General features: G+C 38.2%; 1 protein-coding gene across 1 annotated transcript in view; it reads right to left on the bottom strand.

Annotated features, from left to right (window-relative positions):
* LOC138015409 (signal peptide, CUB and EGF-like domain-containing protein 1) overlaps nt 1–20,000 on the bottom strand; it is a 65,903-nt gene that overhangs the window by 38,158 nt on the left and 7,745 nt on the right. Inside the window, exons 4-15 of the mRNA XM_068862434.1 lie at nt 19,597–19,743; nt 15,928–16,078; nt 15,301–15,336; nt 13,857–13,868; nt 12,447–12,494; nt 11,411–11,533; nt 9,238–9,360; nt 8,594–8,716; nt 7,214–7,336; nt 5,976–6,101; nt 4,608–4,730; nt 479–613 (exon numbers count right to left, since the gene is read on the bottom strand). Of these exons, the coding sequence (XP_068718535.1) occupies nt 479–613; nt 4,608–4,730; nt 5,976–6,101; nt 7,214–7,336; nt 8,594–8,716; nt 9,238–9,360; nt 11,411–11,533; nt 12,447–12,494; nt 13,857–13,868; nt 15,301–15,336; nt 15,928–16,078; nt 19,597–19,743 (1,270 nt within the window). The remainder of the gene's footprint in view (nt 1–478; nt 614–4,607; nt 4,731–5,975; nt 6,102–7,213; nt 7,337–8,593; nt 8,717–9,237; nt 9,361–11,410; nt 11,534–12,446; nt 12,495–13,856; nt 13,869–15,300; nt 15,337–15,927; nt 16,079–19,596; nt 19,744–20,000) is intronic.

The following is a 20,000-nucleotide window of genomic DNA, read 5'->3' as shown; positions in this document are numbered from 1 at the left end:
TATGGCCAGAAATCGCGGACATTTGAGCCCACATTGCGTATGCGGTTTTACTCCTAAAATCATGTCGACGTGGCAGAAAATAGGAGTCATCGTCGATCAAGAAGTATTCTTGGTTATTCATAACTGAATGCCCGTTTTTTTTTGTCTAATTGGGATGCAAAAATTGGATTTCAAGCCTGTGTAATAGAAAGTATTGTACGAGCCAAGCTTTGACGAAAGGCAGCCAACCAGAATAACCGAGAAAACTTTCAAGAACTCGTCCAGATCACGGCACTTGTTTCCGGTAAGCCAGAACTTGTTGTAATTTATTTTGTTTCATTTCTGCCATACATTGGCGCCCATATTGCCAAGTAAACCAGCGCGTGCGCGTTTGCCTTTTCCGCAATTTCTGGGCATGGTTCTCCCGTAAAAGGTTCTTATCAATAACTGTTCATCCAAGATATTTGTCTTTAAGTAAGATCCAAAGCAAGATCCAAACCTTGGCACTCGTAATTGTTATTCTGTATTGTCTCATACCCAGGCTTGCATAGACACTCGTAGCCTGGAATAAAGTTATGGCATACTGTGCTATCCGGTTCACATTGACTGGAACCATCCGTGCATTCGTCGATATCTAGAACCAAATCAGAGACATTACTTAAATAAACAGAATTCTTTTGTGGGGCTTTGAAATATTAAGGTGTCTGCGTCACCCTTTACAAGAGCGATCGTCGTGTAGTTTGGTTCAAATTTCTAGTTGAAATTGACAGAGTCAAACCCTATTTTTTCTATGAGAGGGGGAAAATGATTTACCTCTCGGAGCAGAGTATGAGAGTCATTAGTAGAATGTAAGTTTCTCTCACGACTACGCTGCTCTAATATTATAATGGGCAGCAATCGAAGAAATACGGAGTATACGTAGTGTACCAAGACTGTACAGGTGAAATATATTGCACTGCTTTTCGCTCAATCACATTCAAGTTTATACTATTAGAGATTTTAGTTTCTGAATCATTTGGTCTTCCCACCGTTTCTACATTTTAACCTGATTAGGAAAGAACTGTGTCTTATGAAAACTCTTTCATTCCCTTATAGTTTTCTGTAAGTTCTTTTGTTACTGACATGACTGGTGATATGGAACCAAACTTAATACTTAGGTAGAACCTGAAACCAAAGAAATATAATTTTGTTACGCTGTCATTCAAGTCTCAGTGGTGACAAATTTGAGAATAGACCAATTCCATAGTACCTAATCTAGTGAGCTGATATTAAAGTATGTCTTACGACGACAATCGACAATAAATGACAATCAATCATGCGTTAAATAAACCAAGCAGCAAAAACGGTTGCCATGGCAACGGCATAGAAGGTATCATTTTGTGTCTTACTTAACCTAGGTTACCGCTCCCAAGTTTGAACAACACCCATCTAATCTTTCTCAAATTTGGGATTTATTACAGGCATGTGTACAGTTTGTAAAGTCATCAATGTTTGAACAAAAACTGGAATATTTTGGAACAATAGGACTTCTTCCAAATTATAACCCACCCATTAATTTTCGCATTCAACGCGGGCTTTTTACGAGCGCCTTTTTTTTTTTTTTTTTTTGCGAGATATGACAATTAATGGGAGGGTTATAAAATAAAGAAAACCCCTTTCTGGCTTACTGGTATGTTGGCTGATGATGTCCATGGCTGTGAGATTGTCCTCAAAATTTCATATTTGCCATCAAGGAAGGGGGGGGGGGGGGGTTATTTTATAAGTAGAAAACACCAATCTTCATCATTTTTACGGGTCGTCATGTAATAACCTCTGAACAACTTTGAACGCCGAGGTCAGGAATGTGTTTGAATAGCTTGGACCAGAAGAAAGAAGACATTGCGTCTTTTTACACATTCAAAGGACTAAAAATTCTAAAAACTGTAAAAATAAAACCTAAAAGTCTTAAACTATATTTCGCTCTTTCGAGCCTCTTCAGTCAGTATGCTTAACATTTCTTGGAAGGTACATTAAAATAAAATAGTTTGCGTGCTCTCCGTCGTCAAGAAAGAGTGAGCGCCGTTATACGCGACGATCGCGCGTGGAACGCTGAAATAATTCCACTCATTCCTCAAATTAATCAACGACCCTTCTGGCACTTTGCCTATCCGAACACCCTCGGATATTGTTCTCAGCATGGCGTCAATAGAGTAAGAACCGGTGATCCTCACGTAGATGTTGTTACATCAGCCAAACACTATCCCATAAGTCACTCTCTGTCAATCACATGGACTTTTTCTATCCCCTCTACCCACTAAACAATCCTCTCTTTCGCATTTTTGTGACTTAAACGGGTCGGGTGTAACCTCTTAACCGCAACATCAGCCTTTTCGACCACTTTAATCTTGAAACCCTGCTGTCTTATTTCTCTCTGATATCTCCTTTTTAGCTGTGAACATGATGAGTGTCATACTCACAGAAGTGTTGAAATCTAAGGAGAATAGCACCATATGTATGAGTATGGAAGATATGATTGCTGAAATGAACAAAACCAATAATAACCAGAAAGATGATAACATGGTATTTGGTTCTACTGATGTATTGGCTTTGTATCGATGTTTGGATATAGATTTCACCATTAATATAGTATGTGATGTTTTCTTTGAAAGTAGCATCAATGTTCGAGGCGTAGACCATGCAGAGTTAGGGTTATACCTGGCGCTTACGGTAACACCTGAGCTACTGACGGAATTAGGCATAGCTGGTGTGTGTCCAACGAGAAAGACCACTAAAGTAAGGTCTGCTACAGTAACAGCAAGTGGGAGGGAAGAACAAAAATAAATAAATAAAATTTACAAGTTCGACAACCAGATGAGTACGCGGAACGTGTAATGTTAAGAGAGGCATTAAAGGTCACATTGACATTGATTATGAAGAATCACGTGTACAGTTTAATAATGAGATGAGAAACAAAAGGTGGACTGATTGGGTTGGAACTGACGGAAGTATTGGCCCAGGTTTTCATGGTTTGGCGGGATAAGGAATTTGCGGCAAGGCTATGTAAGATGGGCATCGATTGATGAAAGGAGAATGCTACTAGTTAAACAAGTGGGAAACGACATCCATCCGTCTATAGAAACAAGGGAAAAGAAACAGAAAATCGAGTCGTTAAGCTCTCGGTTATCACGTATGAGTTCTACTCCAAAGATGTGGCCTCTAAGGCAATCATTAACGCTAGGTCGGCTTTAAGCTGGGGTACCAAGAGAATAGTTCTAACTTATGAGTCCCTAAGAGTTCTACTAAATTGTATCAAGCTGTTACCATGGAAGAGAGTTTTGGGGAAGGTTAATGAGATGGTTGTGAGAATGCAGTATTCGGGGTACAGACAGACGTTCAGGTATGAGGTTGTTTACTCGGCCTTAAAGCATATAGGGCGATAGACCTTATTCATAAATGGCGGTCACATTTATAATTCTTTTGTCCACGTGCAAATTAGCCTACCAAGCCTCATTTTAGAGCAAGAATTCTTTTCAATTCACTGTATGGTATCGAGGCTTGGTAGGCTAATTTGCACTTCGACAAAAGAATTATAAATTGGCCGCCACTTATGAATAAGGTCTATAAGGGAGGCCAAACAAGAGGTGGAAAGATCATTGCATAGACCTAAAGAGTGGAGGAGAAAGGAACGAGAGCAAGAAAAGATGAGAAGGAGAAGTGACTGGTACAAGAAGAGCGGAAAGGAAGCGGTAATATTTGTACCAGCTACAATGGGTTCACAGCTAAAAAAGAGATATCACCGAGAAATAAGACAGCAGGGTTTCAAGATTAAAGTGGTCGAAAAGGCTGGTGTTGCGATTAAGAGTTTACTCCAGTGATCCGACCTATTTAAGTCACAAAAATGCGAAAGAGAGGATTGTTTAGTGTGTCGAGAAAATGGAAAAGGTCCATGTGATAGACAAAGCGTGACTTATGAGATACAGAGTGGGGGATGTAACAACATCATCGTGGGGAAAACGTCGCGGAGCGCGTACACAACAGGGAAAGAACACATAAAGTCACTCAGAGAAAAGAAGGGGCGTTGTAGAAACACTGTAAAGAGAAGCACGGGAGTGAGATAGAGAAATTTAAAATGAGTGTTACCGGTTCTTACTCCATGCTGAGACAAATATCCGAGGGTTTTCGTGTAGACAAAGTACCAGAAGGGTCGTTGAATAATTCGAGGAATGGGTGCTATTATTTCAGCATATTCTACGCGCGATCGTCGCGCATGACGGCGCACTCTCAGCAAGATAAGTTATTTTGTTATTTTATGCTAGCTGACATGACGCCTGACAGCACGCAAACTATTTTATTTTAATGTACCTTACATGAAATATTAAGCATACTGACTGGAAATGCTCGAAGAGCTAAATACATTCAAGACCTTTAGGTTTTACTATTACAGTGTTTGTATTTTGAAGTGCGTTGATTGTGTAAAAAGACGTAATGTCTTCATAGGCACTTGAAGAAAAGAGCAAAAGCAACACACACACATCATTGAAGGCAAGCGCTTCATCCAAGCAACACCCAGCCACCAACACCCAGATTTTGACTGTGCTCAGTTGTTTAGAAATATTCTTTACAATGAACTATAAGATTGTGATATTCACCTTTACAAGTCAGTCCGTCGGGATTCAGTTGAAACCCGCTGTTGCAAGAACATTCGTAGCTACCATTAGTGTTTGTACACACATGGTTGCAGCCCCCATTGGCTTGTAAACATTCGTTCTTATCTGTTAGAAAAATAAGCGCTCTTACAATTTTATAAAAGAATGGATAATAGACTAAATAGATAATAGACGAAACAAAATAAAGTTAAAGTAGTTGTTCTTGTAACAGCAATAATATATACTGCTTCAAGAACTACGACAATTGAACAATTGCACTCAATATTTGACTTTAATTCCAGCCCCTTCATTTTCAGCAAAAGTTCAAGGAGACGTTACATATTCATTCAGGGAGACGTTCACTGAATTGGCATATTTTTCATGCCAATCTTTGTCATTTGCTGTTATTCAGTTATTTAGTTATTGCTGTCTCTTTTGTCGTGAACTATGAGTTCTTCATTAACTGTCTCCTTATAAATAGTATCACCCAACTAGTGGACTAATGCAAATCCTGCATTTTTATTGGCTACGTTACTAGAGGACTATTAGTGATAGTCCTCGTAGCGAAAAACGTGACTCTTTCTTTCGTTTTATTCCCAAAGAAATATTTCTTCAACTTGCATTTGCTAACTTTATTTTTGCCTTTTCTGTCCGACTAGTTGGGTGATATTAAAATATTAAAACAATTAGACCCTTCGCCCTCAAGGGCTACGGGTCTAATTGTTGTATTGCAATCCTCCCCTTCTTTTATCACACCCAAAAGCGGTTCCTGTTAAGATTTAAAAAAAAAAAAAAAAAAAAAAAGCACGAGTAAATGTACTGCATCTTAACCACAGGTAAACGAAACTGCATACCATTGCAATTTCAAGACATGGATATGATAATCAAAAGCTTATAAGATCTAGAAACGTGACAAATATCACTAGATTGCACTGCAACAAGTTGAAAAATATATCTGCATGTCTCAGGTAACTTGCTAGATCACATCTTTGGGTGGGAAGTTGAGCCTTGTATTATGCGAAAGGAAGTCAGTTTCTTGACGTTATGTAAACGCCAACGTATCCATCGTTTCCAGTGTCGTGGTCCTATCTGGCCGTCGACGAAAGGGTGCTTTCAAATATTTACTTCTTGCACAAATCCCATAATAAACCTCTTTTACTCCCCAAAAATCTGCATAGGCATTGTTTTAGACTTCTCTTGCAAGTAGTGAATACAGGATTTTGTTTTCATGGTCGTCTCTATATATGCAGTATGTTTAAGCCTTCCGAAAGGGTTGTAACGACTCTTTGTTTAGGACTAATGTCAACTGCAAGAGTTACATTCAGATAACACTTTTGGAAGCCACTCAACCATACAATAAGATTCATTTACCTTGACAAACTTTTTTTGTTGAGGAGTCAATTTCATATCCAGAGGGACAGGAGCAATAATAATCGCCATTCAGGTTCACGCAAGTATCACTGCATCCACCATTATTAGACAGGCATTCATTGATATCTATTGGGAACATCACAATGTCATTCATATTACGTTTTCGAAGCCTTGACGCTTATTCAAAGAACAAAGACCTATCAACGAACTATCAATTGAACTGCGCACCGGTTGCTCAGTTGGTTGAGCACCGGGCTTTCACGCGGGAGGTCGTGAGTTCAACTCCGCCCAGACCAACACTCAGGTTCTATAACTGAGGAGAAAGTGCTCCCTTTGTAATAGGCTAGTTTCGAATTGTGCAGCAACAAAAGAGCAGAGTCGAGGTTCAGAGGAATAATTTGCATTTTCCTTTGTTCTGAACAATACAAAATGCTAATTATTCCCCTGAACCTCGACTCTGTTCTTTTGTCGCTGCACAATTCGAAACTAGCCTATTACATCTGCAAATGGTTAGACTCTCTAGTCTTTTCGGATAAGGACGATAAGCCGGAGGTCCCGTCTCACAACCCTTCAATGTTCATAATCGAGTCGGACGTAAAAGAGTAGGGCATGTAGTTCCTGGTGTTGTGGTCTGTCTTCTGTGGTGTATCATGGTTGCGAGGGCAGAATGCTTGGAGAGGGCCGTAAGCTATGAAAATGTAACAGGTTATTACGTCTCCCTCTTTAAATACATGTAAAATAAATAAAATAAATAAATTAATTAATTAATTAGGAACTAGTTCAGACAATGGATACAAAAAGCTTTGCTTGATCTCCTGAAACTAACAGCACACTGTAATTATCATATTAACGACAGAAACTGAATCCACAAACAGGATCATACATATATTACCGTAAAAGTCCATGTATAAACCCCCCATCCCCTTTGCGTAACAAAAAAAAAAGAAATAATAATGATAATAATAATAATAATTATCGCTACAAATGGCTTTGTGACTACTTTTGCTTGAATCCACAAACACGATAGGGTCAGACACATAATGCTTACAAAAGAATTACAGTCTTAATACTTTTGCATTTAAAAAGTTGTGTCCTTCCTGGAGGCGAAAGCATAAAGTTGCTCTCTTGATGCTGCGTCCTCGTTTGTAAAATAACATTTCACCTCTCGAGAACGTAACACATCCCGTTTTCTGGCAATTAACGTTGAAACATCATTGATCAGATTACCATGAAATTACCTAAACATGTTTTCCCGTCGCTTTGGAGTTGATAACCACTGTGGCACGTGCATACAAAGCTGCCGACATTATCATTGCAAACTTGAGTGCATCCAGAAGTGTTCTCCTTACATTCGTCGATATCTAATTAGAATCATAGGGGAAAAAAATAAATGGAGAAAAAAAGAATTTCAACTATTGAAGGCATTTGCTTTTAAGAAACCCATGGAGGGCACGGTGAAGTAGTGGGCGATGCGCTAGCATGACTCCCCAATTGGAGGCCTGACTACGTGTTGTTATCTCGAACAAACAGCTTGGTTTCTCCACATCAGTGGTAAGTGTTTAATGGCAACAGACTGCTGGGGGTGACCATGCAATAAATTAGTATCCACTCCAAGGAGGCTAGCTCTCAGCCGCTAAGGTATGGATATGACAACCTATGCAACTACCAAGTAAATTAGCGACTGAATCAATGTAATTAATTGTGCTTAAGACTAGATGCCAAGAAATATACAAATACGTTGAGAATGATGTTAGCATATGGTTGAATATTAGAATAGGCCACTTTCAAAAATACCATAATACTCTTTATTTGCCTTCCAAAATTTTGCATAAGGGTTGTTTTCAGTTTTTCTTGGGACTTACAATGGTCCCAAGAGAAAATAAAAACAATACTTTTGGAAGGCAAATAAAGAGTATTATGATATTTTTGAAAGTGGCCTATAGATAAATGACTAGGATCCAAGACGCAATAAAGGTTGTCTAGTAAGCCTCTCTTGTTTGCTTATCCGTATTCTCTATTTTCACATTCCCCATAATACACGTTGTTTGGCCCCCAGATTTTGCATAAAACATTGTTTCCAAATGCTTTTGGGACACTGCATATTTGATAACAATGATTTATACAAAATTTTGAGGTGGGGGTTGGGGGGGCAAACGAAGTGTATTATGGGGAATGTGAAAATGGAGAATGAGACAAGTCCTTTTCTATGAACAGCAGCTTTGGTGAAAGTAGTCTTTGCACAGATCATTACGATGCGATTGTCTGGATTCGGGCTGCCTGAGCTCTAGCACAAACAGTGACTGCCTGACAGTGACTGTGATTTCCGTGAAAGAGCAGAGAAAATCCCAAACAAGGGAAATAAATTCGAAAACAGGCAATGTGCGCATGCGGAGAAAATATGGCGGGACAAAGCAAGCGCGCTTGCACATTGTGCGCGAAATTCAAAAGTATTGTCATGTATTCAAATCTTGGAACTGAAATTCCTTCGAACAATTATGTAGATAAATTTACTAACTGAATCAGTTTCATTTTGCCTAAAAATACATTAAATGTTTGAGACAAAGTGCAATTTTCAATCGTAACGAACGTTTGAAACACCCTGTGGCATGTTGGCTTACTTGCGCACGTTTTTCCATCCCCTTGCAAACGATATCCAACATTGCAGCTGCAGCGGTAGCTACCATCTGTATTATTACAGTTTTGCGAGCATTGATCAATTCCCAGTCCACACTCATCCTTGTCTGAAAAGAGGAATATATATGCAGTATTTTAAGTGAGTGGGTGGGTTCAGAAAAAGCTCTTACTTGGTAATTATAAGATTCTCAACTATCTATTTGTTATTCGCAATCTGCAGTTTATTTACGAGAATCCTGATTTTCTCCAATCGGCTCAAAGATAATGGTCGCTTTCCATTTTGATATTTTGTTCTAAAATTTCTATTGGACGTCGAATTGAATGGATCATTTCCGTTCTGTCCGACCGCAAAATCAAGGCTTAATTTGGTAATAATAACAATTTAATAATAATTTTATAACTTATACTTATTCATCTTACACTATTACTGGTTGTAAGATTATGGGGTGTGGCATATGCAACCGGAATGTACCGTACCAGGGAAGGTTCTCTAAGTCTCATTAAACAGACTAATTACTTAACTGCTATAAGGATATGCCACGTGACATTATAAGCACGCCAATGGTCGTGTCCTCACTAATTAACAAAGTGGCGGAAAAGGAAGCAAATGCATGAGTCACTTTCTTACCTAAGCAAGTTTTCCCGTCGCTTTGCAGCTGATAACCGTCGCGACAGGTGCAGCTATAGCTTCCCTCATTATCAATGCAAAGTTGGGAACAGCCATCAATATTCTCTGTACATTCATCTATGTCTTATGAAACAAATATTAATAAAGCAAACAATTAAGAAAAGAAATAATTCAGTTAGTTTTAAGATGGCTGCAAAAACCGGGTTGATGAAGTAAGGAATTGATGCATAGACGAGTGGATGAATGTAGCAAGGATGTGTAACGATGGTAAGTTATGCATGTTGAGCTTCTATCCAGCGTTCCTGGATGTGTTCGTTTGCTTGATTCGATTTAATCTTGATTTACAAGATAAAGCGTTTGAGACAAGTGGGCGGACGGACGAATGAATGTTTGGACGAATCGGTAATTTAAATAATGGGAAGAATGGTCTTGAAAACAAAGGGAAGTGTTAAAGCAGATGTAAAATTTCATTTATGAGGATGTTGTTTAGTTCACCAGAGGACTTTTTTTTTTAGGTTTTTCTTTTTATCGAGTTCTCTTTAAAAAAGGCGAGGTATTCAAACAAAAGAATACAATTTACCATTGCTTTAGTGTTCCTTTTTCATTGGCTGAGGAAATGGTGACATTTATGTCATTTACACTAGAGCAAAAATAGCGCGATTCGTAAATAAATCGCACTGCTCATCAACATATCCACCATATCTTTATTTAACCACTGTATCACATGCATTGCAAAAACAATGGTCCTCTAGTAGGCCATGAACACAGAAAACATCAATAAAAGGAGGTACTTATCTAGTATAATGACTAGGAATGTATGGATAAAAGCTACTAAAAATGTTAGTTATTGTTTATCTATTATTTACTTCCTCTTTACAACATCAGTTAAAACTTACTATTTTCTTATATTAAGTTGTTTATAAAAGAAGCTACTAGCGATAAGTTATTTGCTAAAAAAATCTTTTTTATAGAGACCACTTAAATTAAAGTAACTGAGGCTCATTCCCGCTCTTTTACTTCTGCAGGGATATTATTCCATAAGGCAGCTCCCCTATAGTGGAGGCCATGCTTTGCAAATTCTAAGTTTATTTAGGTCTGAGAATGTACAGTTTCATAAGGGAATTTCTCAAATTAAGGGAGTGAATATCAGAAAAAAATAATAATACAAGTTATTTCTCAAACATGACGGAAATTGTTATTAATAATTTTTCACATCATGATGGCGAGTTGTCTAACTCCAACACTTTCCAGTGTTCCCCAGCGCAAATCATCCAAGAGGAGTTTGCATCGCACTTCATGATTTGAATGGGTGACAATTCTAGCAGCCCTGTTATGTTAAAGCTTTTGGAGTTTTTTTCCGATAGGCCTTTGCATACGTACCGCCAGACGGAGTTAGAGTATGTAGTCAAAACCTCGTTGTTATTGGTATAATAGGGCTTAAGAATGCTCCAACCAGTTTCAACGCTTCCAAGTGACGATCTTCATGATGATTTAAAGGATGGGAACCACAACGTTGTATCATGTATTGGCAATATTGTGGTACCAAATGTAATACGAATTATTGCTGAACAAGATACAGTCATTATTCTGACGTAATATGTCACCCTTTATTTTGTTTTTAGCTGGTTATATCTCAAAAACGAACTCGGTGAACCCATTTTTTTATTTCTGAAAAGTAATCAGAAGGGCATGATGAAACTTTCTGCAAAATTTTGTAAAATTCTGTCCCGTGGATTCAGAGCCACCTTAATTTTGTGATTTTTTAAGGTAGCTGTGACCGAATTCGTTTTTGAGATATAAGCAACTAAATCCAAAATATAGGGTGCTTTTCTGGGCTTTCCCGTTACCAAGACAGCTTACTACATCACAATAAGGATCGCATCTTGTTTGAAAATAATTGGTTTTCCAAATGGTACCATAACATTGCTGTTACGTGATACAGTGTTGTAGCGTTGATCTAAACAGAGTCTTCTAAGTATTGAAACCCTTTCGAGCCTCCTTAAGCGCTTTACTGCGGATAATCCTGCTGAAACCTTCCTTATAATCTCCTCAATGTACTATTTCCATGTCAAGTTTCATCAATTAAAACTCCTAGGGATTTATAGCCTGTTACCCTTTCTATGAATGTGCCATCGACCAAATACTTATAGAAGATTTTGATTTGCTAGCTTACCTGTGCACCTTACTCCATCACTTTCAAGTCGATATCCAGCATTGCAGGAGCACGTGTAGCTCCCATTTGTATTATGACAGTTCTGCGTGCAAAGATCAGTGGCCAGATCACACTCATCCACATCTGCCAAAGAGATAGCTTTCAAACGTAAATGGTTAAGTCATAACTCAGAAAGCAGTCATTTCAGTACATGAAAATTACCAGAGAAGCTGTTTTAAGCACTTTTGGCTTTGAAAACGTGCCGAACGGATTAACTACTGGAGCAACGCGGTTTCTATCTTTATTCCTTTCAATGGTATTAGAAAGAAAAGTTTTACAATGCAGTATTTTAATTAATGGAAAACGTTTCGACCAAGTCTTCTTTACAAAGCTAAATATTGTTTTCTGTCCAAACTATGCGCGCTTTACCCAGGGATTTAAATCGTACGGTGCTGTTGACCGATTCAAAGTTTTAAACAACAGCTGTGTTACAGAATTGAAATAATTATTTAAGTTGTTCTTGACATTAAGATCTCATACAAAAGCAAACAAGATTCTTCTGATCTCTCTTACAATGAAAGCCAATTAAAAATACGAAAGGAAACAAGATACTACTGATTACAATAAAATCCAAATAAAAACGTTCTCTTCTTTGAATGCTAGCAAGCTTTTTTAGCCCCACCACGAAATTTAATGAAGTTTGGACCAGTTAAGAATGTTGTGTTAAGCCTGAAACATTACTCTAAGAAACTCCCTTATAGCGATTCAGCTTGCTCACGCAGTGGGCGCGATGTGTCACATTATTTTCTCAAGTTTTGACGTATTTTGTTTGGAATATTTCAAAGAAAGGTGTGCTTTTACTGGTTAATTATTGAGGGGGTGGTCTTTGTGCAAACTCTTGGCTAATGTGCGAGAACTTTCGTTTATGTTAGAACAACACGTAAAAAATTAGGACCCTTATTTAACTACCAGAACGCATTTAGAAGTTTGATTTTAGACCTTGCAGACAAAAGGCATTTCCGAGCCAAGAAAGTGTCCAGAAATTTGGAATACGTACCTGTACATGTAACGTTGTCTGCTGCAAGGGTAAATCCTACGGGACAGGCTATATTTAAAGGAAATAAGACTCAATTACGTTGTCAAAGGAGAAAATATACAATCTCATTCGTTAAAGGCTATGTAACAATTATTCCATGAGCCCGAGTTGGATATGAAGTGATAAAATAACCAACGAGCGCGTAGCGCGAGTTGGTTATTATCACTTCATATCCAACAAGGGCGACTGGAATAATTGTTTTAGTAAATTTTCAAACCCGGTTTTGCCGCCGATTTTTATTTCCACAATTTTACAAAGCGTCCGGAAAGAGCATCTTGGCCCACTATTTTCCATATGACGTAAAACTTCGACTATTGGCTCATAATTGGAGTTTTTTAGCCAATCAAAAAGCTAGAGATGCAATAGTCGGAGCTGAAAATTTACTGAAGACTGATAGCCGAAAGCTTATATTTGTAACTTTTTTTAACCAGAGAACGTTTTTTACTTCAAGAAAATATACAATGCCTGCTTTTAGTGCATGTTATATGCATCACAAGAGCATGTATAACATCTCTCATTTCACTGATTAACTTAACACTTAACTTAACTTTTGTTTTACTATTAATACAAAGAAAAAAATTTACAAATGGTCTTCCCGAAAATAGCATTGGCTAGTCAAGGCGGAAAGCGACAGGAAAAAAGAAAGTTGTCATTGCAGCTTTTCAAGTTTGAACAAAATAGAAAAGAATAAGATGAAAATGAAAAGTAGCCACCAAAATATTAACACAACTTGCACAAAAATAATAAAAGTATAGATAGCAAAAACTAGATATAACAGTATTAGAAGATGGAACTTGGAGGTCGATGCGAAGATATTGATGTAAATTTCTAAACAATAATGGTAGGCAAATCAAAAAAAGCATCCCCACTTTGAAAATTAATTCAACGCAAGCATAAACGCAAGCGCAAGCACATGTACAAGCATCAAATCTTCGACTTCTTCTTGTGCTTGCGTTTGTGCTTTCGTTCGCCTTAAGCCATGTGTAAAGGAAACATGGCATAATCTCAATGACATTGCCTAAATCTGGCTTTGTCTGGCCAATCAAATCATCCTTTCCATATTCCCCACTTCTAGGCATTTGCGTGTGCTTTCTCTTATGTCGACGTTCGTTTCCACTTAGCAAAAACTATACTTATGCTTGCCCTTGTGCTTGCGTCACTAGTAAAAATCGGGCTCTACAGAAACAAAGTATGTGGAAAATAGGAAAAATAAGAAGAAAATGTAGAATGTATGAACATTGTTTTCACTATATTAAGAAAATGTACGTTACTCTTGAGTCATGTTTATTGGCTAGTTTTCAAGCAGAAGCTTTTCGTGGTTTTCTCATAACAAAGGATCAAACTGCCTTAAAAATTTACAAAGGTACTTACTAGGAGGAGGTGCTGAAACAAATAGGAAATTTATAATGTGATTAATGACAGGAATGCAATGAAAGCAGGTGCAAAGAAAAAAAAATCGAAGTGGACAAGATAAAGAAAATAAATATAATACATAGATTTAGCCCAGCCTAAAAGCGGAGCTCCCGTTTGTAATCCCAGGAGGCAATATAGTGAATGTGGAAGTAATTATGCTTCTGCAATAAGTACAAATTTAATCGTCATTAGTGTATACAGTTTGCAGTGATCAAACACCTCTGACCTGACAGCAGTAAACAAACAAGCGTTGTGCACAAACAATAACCAACAATTTTAATCAACAACTAAAACTAAAATGACATGCACAGTAATCTCTTTCACAACATTTTCCCTTCGAGTGATAATCTTTGCACCCTCTCTCTTCAATTTAGAGCAACAGCAAAAATCGTACTAATTAAAACGTCAGCTAAAGAGTAGTAAATTCGCTTATTCGGCTACAATTTCACAGTCAAACAAGGCAGTTCACGACTGTACATCCATTTAACACAGAAATCCTATATATGTGATCGTTGAAATATGCCAGAATCTCTGTCAACACGGAATTGGAAACTTTTCAGACCTTCTTCGTTCTTTTTTTTTAAGCGAGTTTTACAAAATATGCGAGTTAAGAAGGAATACATTAACTGAAAGCCAACCATTGTAAATTAATGTTTTGTCTCTCGCTCTTTTTTTCTCAACTTTATGGTGTTCTTCATTGAAATGTTCTCTTCTTCTCTATCCTTGGTTTCTCTCGAGGCTTTCTTCGCTTAAATTTATCAAGTTTCTTTGCCTCGTTCCTTGTGCTCTTTCCTGCTCTTCATCCCGCTGCTTTTCACTAATATAATTTCCCGCCAGAAAAACGCGGGTTTACCAAATGGAACGCTGCCACGCGATTTCCCGCCATGGAAATTTGCCCGAACACTCCCATCCGACTGTTCTGCCTTCCTACCTCCTACGACTGTCTGTACGAGCGGGCGCACGCTGTCTTCATAGTTTTAATTTCTCGCATGGATAGATTTCCCAAAAAATCTTAAATGGTGCTCCTCTGGCGCGCAAAGCGCGCCTGAGCTCCGCTATAAATACCGAAAACGTGAAAGAGTGATAATCTGCGTAAAACCCAGTGAAGGTAGGATACAAACCATGGTACCTTATGGTGGGGTATTCCTTTACGACCATTGTTGTAAGCTTATTCCTACTTCGGTTTAGAGTTTTTCTAGTTTAATCCATGTTGTAAAGAAAAGCAATATATTGCACCCCTTTTCCCGCCCTCTTTCCCCTAGAGTTAACGTTTGGAAACAGACAATAATGTTCTCTTTGACGGATTTTGTTTGGAAACGAATGTCAATCCTGATCAAAAAGTTCTTCTGGCGAATATGTTTAACCAGAAGAATAGACAAAAAGGAACAGTAATTATACGTACGTGTTTGTGTAGCTGGTGGCTGTGTCGGTGTCGGCGCTTTGCAAAGTAAAGTGGTGAATTGAAATTAAAAACAAAGAAAGGAATGTTAATAAAACAAGTTTACTGAGATTTTAAATCACCCGTGACTTTGTCGCGAAATGTTTTAGAATCAAATACTGCCAGTAAAATAGTCAGAACTTTTGAAAAACCGCGCCAAAAGTGCTTTATGCGCTTTGATAAATGCAACTAATGAGAGTTTCTGGCTATTGTTCGCGTATATAAAAAATAATGTGTAGGGTAAGAGATAAAACACACATTCATATAGAAGTTGAGGTAGTGGTCCATCCCTGCCAGTAGGTGGTTGACCTGGCAGAGGGATTTGTTTGAAGTGTTTTTTTTTTTTTGGACTGTGCATTAGGCTTTGGAGAACAGCCAGAAGTTAAATTACTTAGACATTGGCCGCAAAACAGATTAAATAGCCAGGGGCTCCTGAAATAGTCTAGCTCCTAAATCAGACTACTTTTCCCTAGTTTCTTGCTCTATCCATGCAAATTCAAAGACGACAATTTCTTCTGACGTGGTCAGCAGCAGCAACAACAAAGGAAAAGAAAAGAAAACCCCACATCTGAGGGAGTATGGTGATCTTACCTACGCACTCATACAATTCTACACGCATGCAAATATTGCCTCGAAACTCCACCGGCAGGACTCTGATGTACCTCGCCATGAGAGGCTCACCGTTTGAGGACGCTAGATCGTTGTACACAATACTGTTTGAGTCTGTGTTCGCTGTGAACACCTATGAAGGTAAATTAAAAGAAAGGAACAGAGTTAATGGCTAATGGGGAATAAATTGTCGCGGGTAATGATTTTGAGACCGGAGGAAACCTCATACTATTCGTAGTCATTAAGGATATCTTAAAGTATCGCTCCCACGATGGCGTGACTCCGTGTTGTACCTAACATCGCCTTCACTTGACATAGAAGTGAAAATGATGGTATAAGCGATTATGCAAGTGAAAGCGATCATATATCCAGAAACGTTCTAATTAGATCCACGCTGATTTCAATAGGCGTCACACAATGTTTCCTTTCTCTTACTCGTGTCACGGAATCCAGTCAGTTAACGTCACAAAGTGTCTCCTTAATGCTGATCCTCAAGTAGGGATAAACAGTTTTATTTACGCTATCCCCCAAAATAACGCTAAGCTTTGCCCTTGCCTTATTGTTGGAAATAGGTCACAAAGGCATAGGCTCAAAGGGACTCTTCGTGTTGGATGGGCCTTATTCGCGATGCGGCTATATTGTCCATAGACAATAGATTTCGTACCCCGAGCATCGATGGTTGGGGACGAGGTTCAGTGCGCAAAAACAAGAGTTTTGAATCACTCAACTGGCCGCCGTTTGATTCTGACCAATGTCGACATTCAGTGGGCGTGCATCTTTTTTGGTTCTTTTCATATTTGTTTGCCTTAACAACTAACTGAGCAAAAAAGGTCAGTGCGATAAATATTTCCATTATAACTGACAGTTTGTTTATTTTTCTCTTTTTCTTCTTCTTCGAACTCTTGAAATATGACAGAAGTTGAGTGTCAAATTACCTAAAACCCGTGGAGAAAAAAAAAAACAATTAAAAAAAAAAAAATCAAAAACTAAAACAAAAAAAAAATGAAAGATTTTTCTTCCTTTTCCGAGAAACAAACACATCGAGTTGATTTATTTCCCTCAACAAGAACGACGTGTAATTTGCCATCTCATTAACTTTACGAGCGCAGTTGTAACATTCTACCACTATATATTTCAATCAGAAGCTCATAACCTCAAAGTGTTCAAATCTGTTTCAGAGCTGGGTTTTTTTTAGTTTAAAGGTTTCCTTATGTGGATGTAACGTTGCTCGCCCATTTTCCCGTGCTTGCAGGTGAATCCTAACTGGCCAGAGGCAAATCGATTGGCTATTTACAAGTGCATTTGCAAAGTTGAACCATAGACTACCAGGCTAAAATCCAACGAGTGGTCAAAACACACTGCCCATTCCTGAGCTAACTAGTTGCCGAATCTATTGAAAACGCTGACGTGAATTCTGTTTTTCGCGTTATGGCGACAAGAACTAATTAGGGAACACACGTGAAGTTTTTTGAGCCACGGATAGAAACCGGAAGTGAACATTCGGCACACCAGAACAGTGGTCTCTTCCAGATGTTTAAACTAAGCGTCTCTAAAAGTGAAAAGATACTTAACAATATAAATAGTCTCAAGAGAAGTTTAAAGCACAAACAGTTCACTTCTGGTTTCCGTGTGCGGCCCAGAAACGTCGGATGCTTAAAGGCCCATAATGGTATTAGGAAGCTTAAGCGAGCCGTTTTTGAGACGCGGCTGGCAACCGGAAGTGAGCTGTTTTCCCTCTTAACTTGACTTGACACCACCACTTTAGAGATGATTGGTATAAAAATCTGGGAAACACCAATGCCTTTGAACGCGAAATGTTCTCTTCTGGTTGCCGTCGGCGTCTGAAAAACGCGCGTGGTTAAAGAAGCTCGAAAGAGTTTTTATTTGCGCGCAAGCGTGTATACTACATACGCCATAACTAAGAAACACGCGTCAGCTGAATGAATCAAATTTCTATCAAAAATAGCGCGCAACACACCGGTAGTGAAAATACGGTGTAAAATCGCGCGAACCGGAAATAAAACCTGCGGAAGAAAATTGTCTTTATCTCGAAATTTTGCTTAGTGACCTGTCTTGATTTTTTGCATGCACGTATCATTCCCAATGGCACTTCAAATAAAAAAAAGTTTCGGGGAAAGGTATCTATTACAATTTTCTGTAAACTGTAAAACGCCCTTTTTCAATGTGTCTTAACTTTTTGTCTGTTTGTCTCTAAGAATTTAAAGAATTTAGGGAGACTTCCAACAAATAAATAAAAACTGTAGGTCACCGACTTAGTTTTTCACCTCATTTTCAAAAACTGAAATTCAGAGGGCCTTTCTGTGGACCTGGAGTGTTGCGATGATGATCGATATACCATCATAAGTACCCTTAAAGTATTATCCAACAATAGAGTTGCAAAGATATTTATAGTTTGCCTACACTATGAAATATCCTTCTTTGGTATATTTAATCGTTTCACAAACACAACAGCAACGAAAAACCCTTTCGAGCCTCCTTAAGCTCCCAATTTTTACGCAAGCGCTGTCGAAGTAGAAAGAGGAGGCCTGTGGAATTGGTTTTTAAAATCGAGACAGAGGACGTACATTATCAAAGCAGTGAAAAAGAACCGGAATCATGTCACTTTTAATAGCAGAATAGTATCCCTAGATTGCCTACTATGCTATCAGTTAACTATAAAGCCGAATAATTTCCATAAAAGATTGATGAAGGAATTAAGATCGTTCAGGTGAGATTATTCCTAAGAAGAGCTGTTGCTGGTGACATCGACTGACATTTCGAAAACCTGAGCTAAGCGCATCCTCGTGATTTTATCTGTATGTCCAGTCATTGATGTAGATGCTACCTAGAATCCCTGTCAAGGGTACGTCTAGATCTGATGAAAGTCTGAAAATCTGTCAGTTTTTTACTGTTCTGTTGGTTTCGTCGATAAGTCATTCTATCGTTGGGTTTGTCGTTTTCGTAACTCTCGTAAAGGGGTTATAAGTGTGTGGGAAACGCGGATATTTCACGGCTGTAATGCATTACAATGGTTCCTCAAATGTGAGGTATTGTCTTAATGAGGATAGGTGCCTTATTACAGTAACTTTTGTAATGCATTCCTTGTTGTTGTTGTTTTGGCAATAAACAGTCGTTCTCGGGACTACTCTTCCCTATTTGCGATGACTTTGTAGATTTCCAATGAAATGCACTCTTTTTGAGTTCTTACAATGAAAAGCTCTTCGTTTCATCTAAAAATAGTATTTGAGCCAAATCTGCCAAAATTGTTGCATAAAACTATATTGACGGGTGCTCACTTGAGAAGGCTATTCAAAGGACATATGGGATAAACAAAGTACTTTTATACATTTTATTAACGACTGATATACGTAAGAGTACCACTTATCGAATCAATCGTCTAAGGCATTATTAGTACGTTCTCTTTCTTCTTTTTGTTTTTGTGGACACGTACACATTGCGTACCTATTGTTATCTGGAGTTTGTAGACCTAGCAGGAAATTGCGGCTGCTCTGTCACTAAGAAGATACATCGCATGTATCAAAAAGAAACAACTGGTTTTTCTCTTCAGTAGAGCGCCGGTTTCAATTGTTGGAATCTATGCTTGATTATCGCCAACCTTCAATCTTATATTAGCTTTGGAAAGAAACCAACCTTTAATAAATTTCCGTCATGGATCCCGGTGAAAATGACACCGCCGGTGCTGTAAGATACTTGGTAAGTCTTGACCCATTGTGCGCTAGTAGTGTTTCGACCCTGAGTGGCAATTCGTCCTATGCTTCGCGTAGTTCCCAGGTCAACCTAAAACCAAACAAACTGTGTACTTAAAACTTGCCAGAATTTAAATAATAGCGATAATAATCATAATAACAATATGAAGAAGAAGAAGAAGAAGAAGAAGAAGAAGAAGAAGAAGAAGAAGAAGAAGAAAAAGAAGAAAGAAGACGAAGAAGAAGAAGAAGAAGAAGAAGAAGAAGAAGAAGAAGAAGAAGAAGAAGAAGAAGAAGAAGAAAAAGAAGAAAAAGAAGAAAGAAGACGAAGAAGAAGAAAAAAAAAAA

The sequence above is a fragment of the Montipora capricornis genome, chromosome 9 (genome assembly GCF_036669925.1).
Source record: "Montipora capricornis isolate CH-2021 chromosome 9, ASM3666992v2, whole genome shotgun sequence".
Taxonomy (NCBI): Eukaryota; Metazoa; Cnidaria; class Anthozoa; order Scleractinia; family Acroporidae; genus Montipora; species Montipora capricornis.
Note: the sequence above shows the minus strand (reverse complement) of the source record. Positions and strands in the feature narration are given on the sequence as shown.